This window comes from Meleagris gallopavo, chromosome 7 (genome assembly GCF_000146605.3).
Source record: "Meleagris gallopavo isolate NT-WF06-2002-E0010 breed Aviagen turkey brand Nicholas breeding stock chromosome 7, Turkey_5.1, whole genome shotgun sequence".
Lineage (NCBI taxonomy): Eukaryota > Metazoa > Chordata > Aves > Galliformes > Phasianidae > Meleagris > Meleagris gallopavo.
Window position 1 is genome coordinate 14822493 of NC_015017.2, and position 20296 is coordinate 14842788.

The 20296-nt window shown below is 40.9% G+C and overlaps 1 protein-coding gene across 1 annotated transcript in view; it reads left to right on the forward strand.

Moving 5' to 3' along the window:
- TTN (titin) overlaps positions 1-20296 on the forward strand; it is a 235702-nt gene that overhangs the window by 187143 nt on the left and 28263 nt on the right. The window contains 8 exon segments of the mRNA XM_031554287.1: positions 11-601; positions 694-798; positions 1229-1426; positions 1510-1806; positions 1958-2265; positions 2267-2546; positions 2642-2944; positions 3065-20167. Of these exon segments, the coding sequence (XP_031410147.1) occupies positions 11-601; positions 694-798; positions 1229-1426; positions 1510-1806; positions 1958-2265; positions 2267-2546; positions 2642-2944; positions 3065-20167 (19185 nt within the window).

Genomic DNA, 20296 nt, shown 5'->3' on the forward strand with positions numbered 1-20296 from the left:
TTTTTTACAGTGGCACCTGATCTTGATTTAAGAGATCTACCTGATTTGTGCTATGTAGCTAAAGAGGGTAGCAATTTCCGTCTTAAAATTCCTATTAAAGGCAAGCCTTTCCCAACTGTAACTTGGAAGAAAGATGAAGACAAGGCACTTACAGAGAGTGGAAGAGTTGCTTTTGAATCTACGGCAGTAAACACAACACTTGTAGTACATGACTGCCAGAAAGCTGATGCTGGAAAATACACAATCACTCTGAAGAATGTTGTTGGCAGCAAGGAAGGCACCATTTCTGTGAAAGTTGTTGGCAAACCTGGCATACCAACAGGTCCAGTGAAATTTGATGAAGTCACTGCTGATGCCATGACCTTAAAATGGGGTCCTCCAAAAGATAATGGTGGTTCAGAAATCACTAACTATGTTCTAGAGAAAAGAGATAATATAAGCAATAAGTGGGTGACTTGTGCCTCTGCAGTCCAGAAAACTACATTTAGAGTTACACGGCTTCATGAAGGAAATGAATATACGTTCAGGATCAGGGCTGAAAATAAATATGGAGTAGGTGAAGGTCTTAAATCTGACCCTGTTGTTGCAAAACATCCATTTGGTAAGTAATCATTATAATATTCAAAATGTTATAAAAAGGTTTTAGAGGTGTTATTTATTGTTAATGATGCTGCATCTTTTAATATTGTTTAGATGTGCCTGATGCTCCTCCACCCCCCAACATCGTTGATGTTCGACATGATTCTGTATCTTTAACTTGGACAGATCCCAGAAGAACTGGAGGCTCACCAATCACAGGTATATTCCCAAAAGCCTCCTTACTATTCCAGTTCTTAATAGTTTGGGAGAATAATTGGTTGATTTCACTGTTTTACTTTCTATTCTTTCTGTATGATAATCTTCTAAAAGGCCTAATTTCAAAAGAAGGAAGTCAGGAAATGTCTAATCAAGAAAGTTTTTATGCAGAGACAAAACAGCCAAAGCTCCAAAAAACTATCACAGCTACATGTTAACTTGGGGCTGTACAATTTGCATTACAAGCATCTCACTGTTTCTCTTAGATACATCTGTAATGTATGTCCACATCTGTTTCTTAATCTGGTTTTCAGTGTTGTTTTGTGCAATTCCTATGTGACATACCATGCAAACAGTATGATATTTTGCAGACCTGTGGTAAATGAAGATCTCTAGAAAACCTCTCATTTTCATCTCACCATTTATCTTCTAGGTTATCATATCGAATTCAAGGAAAGAAATAGTCTTTTGTGGAAGAGAGCCAATACAATTCCAATCAGAATGAAAGATTTCAGAGTGACAGGATTAACTGAAGGACTGGAGTATGAGTTCAGAGTAATGGCAATCAATATAGCTGGAGTAGGTAAACCAAGTCCACCATCTGAACCTGTTGTGGCACTTGACCCCATTGGTAAGTTTATAAGGAGAACAAAATGAAAATTCTGAAAGCTGAAATCACTGTTGTTTGACCACGGCTTACCGTTTTTCTTTAAGATCCTCCTGGGAAACCTGAAGTTATCAATGTAACAAGGAACTCAGTAACACTTATTTGGACAGAACCAAAATATGATGGTGGACATAAATTAACTGGCTATATTGTTGAAAAGCGTGATTTGCCTTCGAAGACTTGGACTAAAGCTAATCATGTGAATGTTCCAGACTGTGCATTCACTGTAACTGACCTTACTGAAGGTTCCAAATACGAGTTCAGAATTAGAGCTAAGAACACTGCTGGGGCTATCAGTCCTCCATCTGAATCCACAGGAACCATAATATGCAAAGATGAGTATGGTATGTAGAAGACATCAAAATGAATTCTATTTGAATAATTAATATAGTGCCAAATCCTTTTTTTTGTTTATTTGTTTGTTTGGCTGGTCATTTTACTATCTTCTTTGTATATGAATCAGGTTTTTTTGTTTGTTTGTTTGTGTTTTTACAGAGGCACCAACAATTGTTATTGAACCTACTCTGAAGGAAGGTTTAACAGTGAAAGCAGGAGACACAATTACTGTATCTGCTATTAGTATCCGTGGTAAACCACCTCCAACTTCAGCATGGTCAAAAGCAGGAAAAGATTTTAGACCTTCAGAGCTTGTGCACATTGAAACTACACCCACTTCTTCTACCCTAACCATCAAATATGCAGCCAGAAAGGATTCTGGAGAATACACAATCACTGCAACCAATCCTTTCGGCACTAAGCAAGAGAGTGTACATGTGAAAGTTTTAGATGTTCCAGGACCTCCGGGGGCCTATTGAGATCAGCAATGTTTCAGCAGAAAAAGCCACTCTTACATGGTCACCTCCTGCAGAAGATGGTGGATCACCAATCAAATCATATATTCTTGAAAAGAGAGAAACTAGCCGACTGCTCTGGACATTAGTGGCTGAAAATATCGAGAGTTGTAGGCATGTTGTTAGCAAACTCATTCAAGGAAATGAATATGTTTTCCGTGTCTCAGCAGTAAATCAATATGGCAAGGGTGAACCAGTACAATCAGAACCAGTTAAAATGGTGGACAGATTTGGTAAGTTTAATAAGCAAAGAAGTTCAAGTATGCTTTTAATAATCTCTGAGGACTTGATTTTTTTCTGAACTTTGTACTTTTTTCTTCTCTATCAGGTCCCCCTGGTCCTCCTGGAAAACCAGAAGTAACAAATGTGACTAAAAATACTGTGACAGTTACCTGGAAAAGGCCAGTAGATGATGGCGGAAGTGAAATCACAGGTTACTATGTGGAGAGGAGAGAAAAGAAAGGTCTAAGATGGGTCAGAGCAACAAAGAAACCAGTTTCAGATCTTAGATGCAAAGTAACTGGTCTCCTGGAAGGAAGTGAATATGAATTCCGTGTCAGTGCAGAAAACAGAGCAGGTGTTGGACCACCAAGTGATGCTTCAAACTCAGTCATGTGCAAGGATGTTGCATGTTAGTATCATGCTTTTTAATTTTTGAGTGGTGGTTGGGGGATAATTTTAGACAGTATAAGAGTTATTTAATCTTGTGATGTGACATAATGTGGTATTTTATCTTTTCCTCATTTTTCAGACCCACCTGGTCCACCTGCAAACCCAAGAGTGACTGATACTACAAAGACAAGTGCATCTTTAGCCTGGGGCAAGCCTCACTATGACGGTGGTCTTGACATCATTGGCTACATAGTGGAGCATCAAAAGGAAGGAGAAGAAGAATGGGTAAAAGACACGACAGGGACTGCTTTAAGAATCACTCAATTTGTTGTTGCTCATCTGCAGCCAGGAGCCAAATACAATTTCAGAATCTCTGCCATGAATGCTGTAGGTACTGGTGAACCAGCACTAATTCCAAGTGTGGAAATCAAAGAGCGGGAAGAAATTCCTGACTTTGAATTAGACGCTGAGCTAAGAAGAACACTTGTTGTCAGAGCTGGGTTAACTATTCGGATTTTTGTGCCAATTAAGGGACGTCCAACTCCAGAAATTACATGGACAAAAGATGATGTTTCACTCAAAGGACGTGCTAGTATTGAAAATACAGACTCTTTTACACTCTTGATTGTCACAGAGTGCACCAGATATGATGCAGGAAAATATGTAATGACACTTGAAAATGCTGCTGGTAAGAAGACTGGTTTTGTAAATGTAAAAGTCTTGGATACACCAGGCCCACCAATAAACCTTAAACCTAGAGAAATCACCAAGGACAGCATCACCCTCCAATGGGATATGCCTCTGATAGATGGTGGTTCACGTATAACAAACTATATTGTTGAGAAACGTGAATCAACTCGTAAAGCATACTCAACGGTCACAACAAACTGCCAGAAGTGTTCTTTCAGGATTCCTAATTTGTCTGAGGGATGTGAATACTATTTCAGAGTGTTGGCTGAAAACGAGTTTGGTATTGGTGAACCAGCTGAAACTGCAGAACCAGTAAGGGCTTCGGAGGCACCGTCCCCACCTGACAGCCTTAATATTATGGATGTAACACGAAACTCAGTTAGCCTGGCTTGGCCAAAACCAGAACATGATGGTGGCAGTAAGATCACTGGATATGTAATTGAAGCACAAAGAAAAGGAACAAACCAATGGACACACATTACAACTGTAAAAACATTGGATTGTGTAGTGAAGAATCTAACTGAAAATGAAGAGTATACTTTCCAGGTTATGGCAGTTAACAGTGCTGGAAGAAGTGCCCCAAGAGAAAGCAGGCCAATTATTATCAAGGAGCAAACGATGCTTCCAGAGTTTGACCTTCGTAGTATCTACCAGAAAACAGTCATCGCCAAAGCTGGTGACAATATCAAGATTGAAATCCCTGTGCTTGGTCGTCCAAGGCCAACTGTGACTTGGAAGAAAGAAGACCAGATACTTAAGCAAACACAAAGGGTAAATTATGAAAATACTGCAACGGCAACCATACTAACCATCAATGAATGTACACGAGGTGATAGTGGCCGATATCCACTGTCAGCTAAAAATATTGTGGGAGAAGTTAGTGAAGTTATTACAGTTCAAGTTCATGATATACCTGGACCTCCTACAGGACCAATCAAATTTGATGAAATTTCTTCTGACTTTGTAACATTTTCATGGCAGCCTCCTTTGAATGATGGAGGTGTACCAATAAGTAATTATGTCGTAGAGATGCGTCAAACTGACAGTACCACATGGACTGAACTGGCAACCACGGTGATACGTACTACGTTTAAAGCCTCTCGTCTTAATACTGGAGTTGAGTATCAGTTCCGAGTCAAAGCTCAAAACAGATATGGAACTGGTCCAGCCATTACTTCAGAATCTGTAGTTGCCAACTATCCATTTAAGGTGCCTGGTCCACCCGGTACTCCTCAGGTGATTGCAGTCACCAAAGAAACTATGACCATTAGCTGGAATGAGCCAATTACTGATGGTGGAAGCCCAATTCTGGGTTATCACATTGAAAGGAAAGAACGAAATAGCATTCTTTGGCAGACTGTAAGTAAAATGCTGGTATCAGGCAATATCTTTAAATCAACTGGACTTAGTGATGGCATTGCATATGAATTCCGTGTTATAGCAGAAAATCTGGCTGGCAAGAGTAGGCCAAGCAAGCCATCTGAGCCTGTATTTGCTTTAGACCCAATAGATCCACCTGGTAAACCAGTACCTCTGAACATTACAAGACATGCAGTAACACTGAAGTGGACTAAACCAGAATATAATGGAGGTTTTAAGATAACTGGCTACACTGTTGAAAAAAGAGATCTTCCTAATGGCCGTTGGCTGAAGGCTAATTTCAGCAACATATTAGAGACTGAATTCACTGTCAGTGGTTTGACAGAAGATGCTGCCTATGAATTCCGTGTGATTGCTAGAAACGCTGGTGGGGCTGTTAGTCAGCCCTCTGAGCCGTCAGATGCAGTAACTTGTAGAGATGACATTGAAGCACCAAGGATAAGCGTGGATGCTAAATATAAAGACACCTTAGTGCTGAAAGCAGGTGAAGTTTTCAGACTTGAGGCTGATGTATCAGGTCGCCCTCCACCAGCTATGGTATGGACAAAAGGAGAAAAAGAACTTGAAGACACAGCAAAACTAGAAATAAAGACAGCAGACTTTTCTACTGTTCTTATCAATAAAGATTCTTCAAGGAGAGATGGCGGTGCCTATACACTTACTGCAACAAATCCTGGTGGCTTTGCCAAGCATATCTTCAATGTTAAGGTTCTTGATAGGCCTGGTCCTCCAGAAGGGCCATTGGCTGTGTCTGAAGTCACTGCAGAAAAATGTGTGCTGTCATGGTTACCTCCTCTGGATGATGGAGGAGCAAAGATTGAGCACTATGTGGTTGAAAAACGTGAAACCAGTAGATTGGCATGGACAGCTGTAGCCACTGAAGTTCCACTGACTAAACTGAAGGTTACTAAGCTGTTGAAGGGCAATGAGTATGTGTTCCGTGTTATGGCTGTTAACAAATATGGAGTTGGTGAGCCTCTTGAATCAGAGCCAGTTCTTGCAGTAAATCCATATGTGCCACCTGATCCACCTAAAACACCTGAAGTTACAGCAATAACAAAAGATTCTATGGTTGTTTGCTGGGGCCATCCTGATTCTGATGGTGGGAGCCCAATAACTAACTACATTGTGGAACGCCGTGACAGAGCTGGTCTTCGGTGGGTAAAATGTAACAAACGAGTTGTTACTGACTTACGTTATAAAGTGTCCGGACTGACAGAAGGTCATGAATATGAATACAGAGTCATGGCTGAAAATGCTGCTGGAGTTAGTGAGCCAAGCCCAACTAGTCCATTCTATAAAGCTTGTGATACTGTATTTAAGCCTGGTCCCCCAGGTAATCCTCGTGTTTTGGATAGCAGCAAGTCCTCTATTACAATAGCATGGAACAAACCAATATATGATGGTGGTTCAGAGATCACAGGTTACATGGTTGAGATCGCACTACCTGAGGAAGATGAGTGGAAGATTGTAACTCCTCCAGTAGGACTAAAGGCCACTTCTTTTACTATCACTGACCTAAAAGAAAACCAAGAGTATAAAATCCGGATATATGCTATGAATTCTGAAGGTCTTGGGGAACCTGCTCTTGTTCCTGGGACTCCTAAAGCTGAAGAAAGACTGCTACCTCCAGAGATTGAACTTGATGCAGAACTTCGTAAAGTTGTAACTATCAGAGCCTGCTGTACTCTAAGACTCTTTGTTCCAATTAAAGGAAGACCAGCACCTGAGGTAAAATGGACAAGAGAACATGGGGAATCTCTGGATAGAGCAACCATTGAATCAACAAGCTCTTATACTCTACTTATTGTTGAAAATGTAAATAGATTTGACAGTGGCAAATACATGTTGACAATTGAAAACAGCTCAGGCAGTAAGTCAGCATTTGTGAATGTCAGAGTACTTGATACTCCTGGGGCACCTCAAAATTTGAAAATAAAAGAAGTTACAAAGTCATCAGTTACACTCACATGGGAGCCTCCTCTCATAGATGGTGGCTCTAAAATAAAAAATTACATTGTTGAAAAGCGTGAATCAACAAGAAAAGCTTATTCAACTGTTAATGCCAATTGCCATAAGACCAGCTGGAAAGTTGATTCACTGCAAGAAGGCTGCAATTACTACTTCAGAGTCCTAGCTGAAAATGAATATGGAATAGGCCTTCCAGTTGAAACTTCAGAATCTGTAAAAGTATCAGAAAGACCACTTCCACCAGGAAAGATAACTTTGTTGGATGTGACAAGAAATAGCGTATCCTTATCTTGGGAAAAGCCTGAACATGATGGTGGTAGCAGAATTCTGGGCTATATTGTGGAAATGCAAAGCAAAGGCAGTGACAAGTGGTCAACTTGTGCTACAGTAAAAGTTACTGAAGCCACTATCACAGGATTAATCCAAGGTGAAGAATACACTTTCCGTGTTTCAGCTCAGAATGAAAAAGGTGTCAGTGATCCTCGCCAGCTGGGTATACCAGTTGTTGCAAAAGACCTTGTGATTCCACCAGCTTTCAAACTACTGTTTACTACTTTCAGCGTTCTAGCAGGAGAGGACTTAAAGGTTGATGTTCCTTTTGTTGGTCGACCCAAACCAGCAGTCCTTTGGCATAAAGATAATGTGGCATTGAAGCAGACTACCAGAGTGAATGCAGAAAGTTCAGAAAATAACACAGTGTTAACGATAAAAGAAGCATGCAGAGAAGATGTGGGGGCATATTTAGTTAAACTTACAAATTCTGCAGGAGAAGCAACTGAGATCTTAAATATTGTTGTGCTTGATAAACCAGGACCCCCAACTGGACCAGTCAAAGTAGATGAAGTAACAGCAGATAGTATTACCATTTCTTGGGAGCCACCCAAGTATGATGGTGGTAGCTCTATTAATAATTACATTGTAGAAAAAAGAGATACTTCCACCACCATTTGGCAGATTGTGTCTGCTACTGTTGCAAGAACAACGATAAAAGCATGTAGATTAAAGACTGGATGTGAATATCAATTCAGAATCACAGCTGAAAACAGATATGGGAAGAGCACCTACCTCACTTCGGAGCCAGTTGTAGCCCAATACCCATTTAAAGTTCCTGGTCCACCTGGAACGCCTTTTGTAACAAACGCATCAAAAGACAGCATGGTGGTACAGTGGAATGAACCAGTCAATGATGGTGGTAGCAAGATCATTGGGTATCACTTGGAGCGCAAAGAGAGAAATAGCATTCTGTGGGCTAAGCTGAATAGAACACCTATTCCAGATACCAAATTTAAGACAACTGGCCTTGAGGAGGGTCTTGAGTATGAGTTTAGAGTTTATGCAGAAAACATAGTAGGCATTGGAAAAGCAAGTAAAGCATCTGAATGCTATACTGCACATGACCCATGTGATGCTCCCGGTCGTCCAGAACCTTTAATTGTCACAAGAAGTTCAGTAACACTTCAGTGGAAGAAACCTATATATGATGGTGGAAGTAAGATTACAGGTTATGTTGTTGAAAAGAAAGAACTACCTGATGGTCGCTGGATGAAAGCAAGTTTTACAAATGTAATTGATACCCAATTTGAAGTAACTGGTCTGGTTGAAAACCAGAGATATGAGTTCCGTGTTATAGCACGAAATGCTGCAGGTGTTTTCAGTGAGCCATCTGAGAGTTCAGGTGCCATTACAGCAAGAGATGAAGTAGAACCACCTCATATAAGTATGGATCCAAAATACAAAGACACAATTGTAGTACATGCTGGTGAATCGTTCAAGTTGGAAGCTGATGTTCATGGCAAACCAATACCTTCCATTCAGTGGCTAAAAGGTGATCATGAGCTGACAAACACTGCTCGTATGGAAATTAAAAGTACGGATTTTGCAACAAGTCTTAGTGTGAAGGAAGCTATTAGAGTTGACAGTGGTCAGTATGTGCTATTGGCAAAGAATGTTGCAGGCGAAAAGAAAGTTCCTGTTCATGTCAAAGTTCTTGATAGACCTGGACCACCAGAAGGACCTGTTGAGATTACAGGTGTCACTGCTGAAAAATGCATGTTATCATGGAAACCTCCGCTACAAGATGGCGGTAGTGATATTTCACATTATGTTGTGGAAAAAAGGGAAACCAGTCGCCTGGTTTGGACTGTCGTTGATTCAAATGTGCAAACGCTCAGTTGCAAAGTAACTAAACTTTTAGAAGGAAATGAATACATTTTCCGTATCATGGCAGTAAACAAATATGGCGTTGGTGAACCTCTTGAGTCTGAACCAGTACTTGCAAAGAACCCATTTGTAGTGCCACTTCCACCAAAGGCACCAGAAGTCACAGCCATTACCAAGGATTCTATGATAGTTGTTTGGGAAAGGCCAGCCTCGGATGGAGGTAGTGAAATCCTAGGCTATGTCCTTGAAAAACGGGACAAGGAAGGTATTCGCTGGACAAGATGTAACAAACGCCTGATAAGTGAACTGCGATACAGAGTGACTGGGCTGATCGAAAATCATAATTATGAGTACAGAGTTTCAGCTGAGAATGCTGCTGGTCTCAGTGAACCAAGCCTACCTTCTACTTACTATAAGGCATGTGATCCTATTTATAAGCCAGGACCACCCAATAATCCTAAGGTTGTGGATGTTACAAGATCATCGGTTTTCCTTTCATGGAGCAAACCTATCTATGATGGTGGCTCTGAAATTCAGGGATACATTGTAGAAAAATGCGATGTAAGTGATGGTGAATGGGCTATTTGTACCCCTCCAACTGGAATTAAGAACACCCATATGGAAGTAGAAAAACTAGTGGAAAAACATGAATACAAATTCCGTGTCTGTGCAGTTAATAAAGCAGGAGTTGGAGATCATGCAGATGTTCCTGGTTCTGTTATTGTGGAAGAAAAGATGGAGGCTCCAGACCTTGACCTCGACATGGAATTAAGGAAGATTGTAAACGTGAGGGCAGGAGGTTCCTTGAGACTGTTTGTTCCCATCAGAGGTCGTCCAGCACCTGAAGTAAAATGGGGTAAAGTGGATGGTGAGATCAGAGAGGCAGCCATTATTGACACCACTAGCAGCTTTACTTCCCTTGTTCTAGACAGTGTCAACAGATTTGATACTGGAAAGTATACCCTGACTTTAGAAAACAGCAGTGGAACAAAGTCTGCCTTTGTCAGTGTAAGAGTACTGGATACTCCAAGTGCACCTATTAATTTAAAAATCAGAGAGATCACTAAGGACTCTGTTTCACTTTCATGGGAGCCTCCTCTCTTGGATGGTGGAGCAAAAATAAAGAATTACATTATTGAAAAGCGTGAAGCAACAAGAAAGGCATATGCAGCTGTTGTAACAAACTGCCACAAGACTTCATGGAAAGTAGATCAACTTCAGGAGGGCTGCTATTATTTCTTTAGAATCTCTGCTGAGAATGAATATGGAATTGGCCTCCCTGCGGAAACCAGTGACCCAATTAAAGTTGCTGAAGTTCCTCAGCCTCCTGGAAAAATAACAGTGGATGATGTCACAAGAAACAGTGTTTCACTAAGCTGGGCAAAACCTGAACATGATGGTGGCAGCAAAATCATACAGTATATTGTTGAAATGCAAGCAAAGGGTAGTGAGAAGTGGTCAGAGTGTGCTCGTGTGAAAACACTTGAAGCAGTTATTACTAACTTAACTCAAGGGGAAGAATATCTTTTTAGAGTAATGGCTGTAAATGAAAAGGGTAAGAGTGATCCTAGAGCACTTGCGGTTCCAGTAGTTGCCAAAGACTTGGTGATTGAACCTGACGTAAGGCCTGCTTTTCACAGTTACAGTATCCAAGTGGGACAAGATCTGAAAGTAGAAGTACCAGTTTCTGGTCGACCTAAACCAACTGTTACCTGGGTGAAAGATGGCCAGACACTAAGGCAGACAACAAGAGTCAATGTTAGTGATTTGACAGATCTCACTGTACTGAATATTAAAGAAACTAGCAAAGAGGACACTGGTACTTACGAAATCACAGTGGCTAATGTTGTTGGGCAGAAGTCTGCCTCTATTGAAATTATAACTCTAGACAAACCTGACCCTCCACTAGGACCTGTGAAGTTTGATGAAGTAAGTGCAGAAAGTGTTACCTTGTCATGGAATCCTCCAGCATACACAGGTGGCTGTCAAATCACCAATTATGTTGTTCACAAGAGAGATACAACTACCACTGTATGGGAAACAGTTTCAGCTACTGTTGCAAGAACTGTACTAAAGGTGACTAAACTAAAAACTGGTTCAGAATATCAGTTCAGAATATTTGCTGAGAACAGGTATGGGCAGAGCTTTGCGTTGGAATCTGCACCAGTTGTAGCACAGTACCCATACAAAGAACCTGGACCTCCTGGCACACCGTTTGTGACAATAGTTACAAAAGACTCCATGGTTGTACAATGGCATGAACCAATAAATGATGGTGGCAGTAAGGTACTGGGCTACCATCTTGAGAGAAAGGAGAAAAACAGCATCTTATGGACTAAAGTGAATAAAACTATTATTCAGGACACTAGTTTTAAGACAACTAACCTTGAAGAAGGAATTGAATATGAATTTAGAGTTTCTGCAGAAAATATTGTTGGTATAGGTAAAACAAGTAAAGTTTCTGAGTGCTACGTAGCTCGTGATCCATGTGATCCTCCAGGTCGCCCAGAAGCTATAATAATAAAAAGAAGCTCTATTACTCTACAGTGGACCAAACCAGAATATGATGGCGGAAGTAAAATTACTGGGTATATTGTAGAGAAACGTGACTTACCAGATGGTCGCTGGATGAAAGCTAGTTTCACAAATATCATTGAAACTCAGTTCACTGTAACAGGGCTTACTGAAGACCAAAGATACGAATTTAGAGTCATTGCAAAGAATGCTGCAGGTGCAGTAAGTAAACCTTCTGACAGTACTGGACCAATAACGGCAAGGGATGAAGTTGAACTCCCACGAATTTCAATGGATCCAAAGTACAAAGACACAATTGTTGTAAATGCTGGTGATACATTCAGACTTGAGGCTGATGTTCATGGAAAGCCACTACCAACCATTAAGTGGTACAAAGGAGATAAAGAGCTTGAGGAAACTGCTAGATATGAGATAAAGAACACAGATTTCAATGCATTAATAATTGTAAAAGATGCTATTAGAATTGATGGTGGACAGTTTATTTTAGAAGCCTCTAATGTTGCAGGAACAAAGACAGTACCAGTAAACGTAAAAGTCCTGGATAGACCAGGCCCTCCTGAGGGCCCTGTCCAAGTAACCGGAGTTACAGCTGAAAAATGTTCACTGTCATGGTCTCCTCCTCTTCATGATGGTGGCAGTGATATTTCTCATTATATTGTAGAGAAGAGAGAAACTAGTCGCCTAGCATGGACTGTTGTTGCTTCAGAGGTTGTACCTACAATGTTGAAAGTAACAAAACTTTTGGAAGGAAATGAATATATTTTCCGTATTATGGCAGTTAACAAATACGGAGTTGGTGAACCACTGGAATCTGTGCCAGTAATGATGAAAAATCCATTTGTGGTTCCTAGTCCACCAAAGGCCTTGGAAATCACCAACATCACAAAGGATTCTATGACTGTCTGCTGGAGCCGACCAGACAGTGATGGTGGTAGTGAAATCATAGGTTACATTGTAGAAAAGAGAGATCGAGCAGGTATCAGATGGATAAAATGCAACAAACGACGAATTACAGATTTGCGACTAAGAGTTACAGGACTAACAGAGGATCATGAGTATGAATTCAGAGTTTCTGCTGAAAATGCTGCTGGATTGGGTGAGCCAAGCCAAGTTTCCCCTTACTTTAAAGCTTGTGACCCCATTTTCAAGCCTGGCCCGCCTACAAATGCCCATGTTGTGGACACTACTAAAAGTTCAGTTACACTTGGCTGGAGTAAACCTATTTATGATGGTGGCTGTGAAATCCAGGGATATCTTGTAGAAATCTGCAAAGCAGATGAAGATGAATGGTCACTTGTTACTCCACAGACAGGTATACGTGCCACTCGATTTGAAATCAAAAAGCTTACTGAACATCAGGAATACAAACTACGAGTTTGTGCTCTCAACAAGGTTGGTGTAGGAGAGGCTGCATCAGTTCCTGGTACTGTTAAACCAGAAGACAAACTTGAAGCTCCAGAACTTGATATTGATTCTGAGCTAAGGAAAGGGATAGTGGTTAGAGCTGGTGGTTCTGCTAGGATCCACATACCATTCAGGGGACGACCAATACCTGACATCACGTGGTCTCGAGAAGAAGGTGAATTCACAGAAAAAGTTCAAATTGATAAAGGCATAAACTACACACAACTCTCAATTGACAACTGTGATAGAAATGATGCTGGAAAATATATTCTTAAGTTGGAGAACAGCAGTGGTTCTAAATCTGCATTTGTTACAGTAAAAGTCTTAGATACACCAGGGCCACCACAAAACTTAATAGTAAAGGATATAAAGAAAGATTCTGCTGTACTATCTTGGGAACCACCGATTATTGACGGTGGTGCAAAGGTAAAGAACTACGTAATAGACAAACGTGAGTCAACCAGGAAGGCATTTGCAAATGTAAGCGCGAAGTGTGGCAAGACAAGCTTTAAAGTTGAAAATCTTACAGAAGGAGCAATCTATTACTTCAGAGTCATGGCTGAGAATGAATTTGGAATTGGTGTTCCAGCTGAAACAGCAGATGCTGTGAAAGCTTCTGAGCCACCTCTGCCTCCCGGAAAAGTAACACTCACTGACGTTACTCAGAGAAGTGCGTCACTTACATGGGAAAAACCCGAACATGATGGAGGTAGCAGAATTTTGGGATACATTGTTGAAATGCTGCCTAAAGGAACAGAAAAATGGAGTGTTGTTAGTGAGACCAAAACATGCAGTGCAGTTGTTTCTGGTCTGAGTTCAGGGCAAGAATATCAATTCCGTGTGATTGCCTACAATGAAAAAGGCAAAAGTGATCCCAGAGCACTTGGAGTTCCTGTGATAGCTAAAGACTTGACAATTGAGCCAAGTTTTAAGTTGATGTTTAATACATACAGTGTACAGGCTGGAGAAGATTTGAAAGTAGAAGTACCATTTATAGGTAGACCAAAACCTACTATTACTTGGACGAAAGATGAACAGCCACTGAAACAAACAACCAGATTAAATATTGAGAATACATCAACATCAACTATCCTACATATTAAAGAAAGCAACAAAGAGGACTTCGGTAAATACACAGTAACAGCATCAAACACAGCAGGCACAGCAAGTGAGCAACTGAGTATAATCGTACTGGAAAAACCTGGCCCACCACGAGGACCTGTGCGTTTTGATGAAGTTAGCGCAGACTTTGTTGTTTTATCATGGGATCCACCTGATTATACTGGTGGCTGTCAGATAAGCAACTATATAGTAGAAAAGCGTGACACAAGCACTACCACATGGAATATTGTGTCAGCAACTGTTGCAAGAACAACTATCAAAGCAACAAAGCTTAAGACAGGTTCTGAATACCAGTTCAGGATTTCTGCTGAAAATAGATATGGAAAGAGCTCTCCTTTGGACTCTAAGCCAGTTGTTGTGCAATACCCCTACAAGGTGCCTGGGCCACCTGGAACCCCATTTGTAACAGCAGCTTCCAAGGACCATATGATTGTACAATGGAATGAACCAGTTAATGATGGAGGAAGCAAAGTTCTTGGCTACCATCTTGAACGTAAAGATAAGAACAGCATTCTTTGGATAAAACAGAACAAGTCACTCATTGCAGACACCACATATAAAACAGATGGCCTTGAAGAAGGCCTTGAATATGAGTTCAGAGTTTCTGCTGAAAACATTGTTGGCATTGGCAAAGTCAGCAAAGTATCAGAGTTATATGTTGCCCGAGATCCATGTGACCCACCTGGCCGCCCAGAGGCAATTGTTGTTACAAGAAATAACATTACACTGAGGTGGAAGAAACCAGAATATGATGGTGGAAGCAAAATAACTGGATATATTGTAGAAAAGAAGGAACTACCAGATGGTCGGTGGATGAAAGCCAGCTTTACAAATGTTTTAGAAACAGAGTTTACAGTTAGTGGTCTTGTTGAAGACCAACGATATGAATTCAGAGTCATTGCAAGAAATGCAGCTGGTTGCTTGAGTGAACCATCTGAAAGTACAGGGCCCATTACAGCCAGAGATGAAATTGAAGCACCGGGAGCTTCTCTGGATCCTAAATACAGAGATGTCATTGTTGTTCATGCTGGAGAAACCTTTATTCTTGAAGCTGATATTCATGGCAAACCTATTCCTGACATTACATGGTCGAAAGATGGTAAAGATCTTGAAGAAGCGACTGCAAGAATGGAAATTAAATCTACTATTCAAAAAACAACTCTTACAGTCAAAGACTGTGTAAGAGTAGATGGAGGTCACTATACTCTTAACCTCAGAAACGTTGGTGGCACAAAATCTATACCTATTACTGTGAAAGTGCTTGACAGGCCAGGACCTCCAGAAGGACCTTTGAAGGTTACAGGTGTAACAGCAGAAAAATGCTACTTGGCCTGGGCTCCACCTTTACATGATGGTGGTTCTAGTATCTCACATTATATCATTGAGAAGAGGGAGACAAGCAGGCTTTCATGGACACAAGTAGCTACAGATGTGCAGGCCCTTAACCACAAAGTAACTAGACTCCTTGCTGGCAATGAGTACATTTTCCGTGTAATGGCAGTGAACAAATATGGAACAGGAGAACCCTTGGAATCTGAGCCAGTTGTGGCTCGTAATCCATACAAACCTCCCGGTCCTCCTTCAACACCTGAAGTTTCAGCGATCACAAAAGACTCAATGGTTGTAACATGGGGTCGTCCAGAAGACAATGGGGGAGCTGAAATTGAAGGATACATACTTGAAAAACGAGACAAAGACGGTGTCCGGTGGACCAAATGCAATAAGAAACGGCTGACAGACTTGCGATTCCGAGTAACAGGTCTTACTGATGGGCATTTCTATGAATTTAGAGTTTCTGCTGAAAATGCTGCTGGTGTAGGGGAACCCAGTGAGCCATCCATTTTCTATCGTGCTTGTGATGTATTATATCCACCAGGCCCACCAAGCAATCCAAAGGTTACAGATACTTCCAGGTCATCAGTTTCTCTTGCCTGGGGTAAGCCCATTTATGATGGTGGTGCTCCAGTTAAGGGATATGTAGTAGAAGCAAAAGAAGCAGCTGCTGATGAATGGACTACTTGCACCCCACCAACAGGGCTACAAGCAAAACAATTCACTGTAACAAAACTTAAAGAGAACCAGGAGTACAACTTCCGCATCTGTGCCATCAACTCAGAAGGAGTAGGAGAACCTGCTGTTATACCTGGCACAGTTTTAGCAGCGGACAAGATTGAACCTCCTGAAATTGAACTTGATGCAGATCTCAGAAAAGTAGTCATTGTACGTGCCAGTGGTACCTTACGTCTGTTTGTCACTATCAAAGGAAGACCAGAACCTGAAGTTAAATGGGAGAAAGCAGAAGGAACAATTAGTGATCGAGCTCAGATCGAAGTCACTAGTTCCTATACAATGTTGGTAATTGACAATGTGAATCGATTTGATAGTGGCAGATACAATCTAACTTTAGAGAACAACAGTGGCAAAAAATCAGCTTTTGTTAATGTCAGAGTGCTTGATACACCTAGTGCACCAGTAAACCTGACAGTCAGAGAAGTGAAAAAAGATTTCGTAACACTAGCGTGGGAACCACCACTTATTGATGGTGGAGCTAAAATTACCAACTATGTAGTTGAAAAGCGGGAATCTACAAGAAAAGCATATGCCACAATTACAAATAACTGCACTAAGAATTCCTTCAAAATTACTCAGCTACAAGAAGGATGTAGTTATTATTTCCGTGTTCTAGCTGTAAATGAATATGGGGCTGGCTTACCAGCAGAAACACCTGAGCCAATTAAGGCTTCAGAACCACCTTCTCCACCTGCAAAGGTCATTCTTGTTGATGTAACTCGCAACTCTGCTTCGATTAAATGGGAAAAGCCAGAGAGCGATGGTGGCAGTAAAATTACTGGTTACATAGTAGAAATGCAAACTAAAGGAAGTGTAAAATGGAGTGCATGTACCCAAGTAAAAACATTAGAAGCAACAATAACAGGATTAAGTATGGGAGAAGAATACAGTTTCAGAGTGATTGCTACTAATGAAAAAGGGAAAAGTGATCCAAGAGAACTTGGTGTCCCAGTCATTGCAAAAGACATTGAAATCCAGCCATCTGCTGAGCTCCTTTTCAACACATTCACTGTGAAAGCTGGAGATGATCTTAAGATTGATGTGCCATTCAGAGGGCGACCTCTTCCATCCATTAGCTGGAAGAAGGATGGGAATCCCTTGAAAGAGACAACCAGGGTGAATGTTCAGACATCAAAGACTTCAACTTCACTATCCATCAAGGAGGCTTCACATGAAGATGTGGGACATTATGAGTTACATCTCTCAAATTCTGCTGGATCAACAACTGCTTCTTTAACTGTAGTTGTCCTTGACAGACCAGGACCACCAACTGATGTTCATATTGAGGAAGTTAGTGCTGATAGTGTAACTTTGTCTTGGAAACCTCCAGAATATGATGGTGGGTGCCATATTAGCAATTACATTGTGGAGAAACGAGACACTACCACAACAACCTGGGACATAGTATCTGCAGCAGTTGCAAGAACATCAATTAAAGTATCACGACTCACTACTGGTTCTGAATATCAGTTCCGTATTTGTGCAGAAAATCGTTATGGGAAAAGCATACACGTTAATTCTCCATCTGTTGTGGCAGAGTATCCATTTAAGCCCCCAGGACCTCCTGGTACTCCTCATGTGGCACATGCAACTAAAGCTTTCATGATTGTAACTTGGCAGGTACCTGTTAATGATGGAGGTAGCAGAGTACTAGGATATCACTTGGAGCGTAAAGAAAGAAGCAGCATTCTTTGGGCAAAAGTCAACAAAAGTCTTATACCTGATACACAAATGAAAGTTACAGGTCTTGATGAAGGTCTGATGTATGAATATCGTGTGTATGCCGAAAACATTGCAGGCATAGGCAAATGCAGTAAATCATGTGAACCAGTTGCTGCAAGAGATCCGTGTGATCCTCCTGGTCAACCAGAAGTTACTAATATTACAAGAACATGTGTCTCACTGAAATGGACTAAACCAGAATATGATGGTGGAGCTAAAGTAACAGGATATATTATTGAGCGCAGAGAGATGCCAGATGGTCGCTGGTTAAAGTGTAATTTCACAAATGTGCAAGAAACATACTTTGATGTAGGTGGACTTACAGAAGACCAGCGTTACGAATTCCGTGTGATTGCAAAGAATGCTGCTGGACTCTTCAGTCAGCCATCTGAATCAACTGGACCTGTGACTGTAAAAGATGATGTAGAGGCTCCAAGAATTATGATGGATGTCAAATTCAGAGATGTAGTTGTGAAAGCTGGAGAAGTGTTTAAAGTCAATGCTGATATTGCAGGGCGGCCAATACCAGTAGTTTCATGGACAAAAGATGGCAAAGAACTTGAAGGAAAAGCTAGAGTTGAAATAGCCTCAACAGACCACGCTACTGCAATAACAGTTAAGGACTGTATCCGAGGTGATTCAGGACAGTATGTATTAACATTACAAAATGTTGCAGGAACAAGATCTTTGGCAATTAATTGCAAAGTACTTGACAGACCTGGCCCACCAGCAGGCCCTCTAGAAATAACTGGCCTTACTGCTGAAAAGTGTCATTTATCATGGGGACCTCCTCAAGAGAATGGAGGTGCAGATATTGATTATTATGTTGTAGAAAAACGTGAGACCAGCAGAATTGCATGGACAATTTGTGAAGGAGAGCTTAAAACAACATCCTGTAAAGTGACAAAACTGCTGAAGGATAATGAGTATATTTTTAGAGTGATGGGAGTGAACAAATATGGTGTTGGCGAGCCTCTAGAAAGTGTTGCTGTCAAAGCCTTAGACCCATTTACTGTTCCAAGTCCACCTACTTCTTTGGAGATCACTAGTGTAAGCAAAGATTCAATAACTTTGTGCTGGGCAAGACCTGAGTCTGATGGAGGCAATGAGATCTCTGGCTATGTAATTGAAAGACGTGAGAAAACTAGCCTAAGATGGATACGTGTAAACAAAAAGCCGGTGTATGATTTAAGAGTGAAATCATCTGGTCTCCGTGAAGGATGTGAATATGAATTCCGAGTTTATGCAGAAAATGCTGCTGGTCTCAGCCTTCCAAGCCAAAGCACACCATTAATTCGGGCAGAAGATCCAATCTTCTTGCCATCTCCCCCATCTAAACCGAAGATTATGGATTCCACAAGATCAAATATCACAATTGGGTGGACAAAGCCACTGTTTGATGGAGGTGCTCCAGTAACTGCATACACAGTTGAATACAAGAAAACTGATGAAACTGAGTGGACAACTGCTATTCAGAACTTAAGAGGTACAGAGTACACCATAAGTGGGTTAGTGTCTGGCTCTGAATATGTCTTCAGAGTGAGATCCATCAACAAAATGGGTGTCAGTGAACCAAGTGACAGCTCAGAACCTCACTTGGCAAAAGAAAGAGAGGAAGAACCTGCTTTTGATATTGACAGTGAAATGCGAAAGACACTAATTGTAAAGGCTGGTGAATCATTCACAATGACAGTTCCTTTCAGAGGCAAACCAGTCCCAAATGTAACATGGAACAAACCAGATACTGATCTCCGTACACGAGCAAGCATTGATGTTTCAGATAATTGCACATCTCTTACTATTGAAAAGGCAACAAGAAATGATTCTGGAAAATACACGTTAACGTTACAAAATGTCGTGAACACTGCTACCTTGACTTTAGTTGTCAAAGTTCTTGACACTCCTGGCCCGCCATCTCATGTAACAACAAAAGATGTAACTAAAGAATCTGCTGTGTTATCTTGGGATGTTCCTGATAACGATGGCGGGGCACCTGTGAAGAACTATGTCATTGAAAAACGAGAAGCTAGCAAGAAAGCATGGGTCACTGTGACGAATAATTGTCATCGCCTGTCATATAAAGTAACTGGCTTACAAGAAGGTGCCATTTACTACTTCCGAGTTTCTGGAGAGAATGAGTATGGTGTTGGAGTGCCTTCTGAGACCAAGGAGGGAACTAAAATAACAGGTATGTTTCACTAAAAAAAATAATTCTGTGACATATAACAATGAATGCTCTGAAATGTTTATTTCAAAGTAATATAAAAGATATTTAATCTGTTTATAATAAGAAAATTAAATATGTGGTAGATATGTT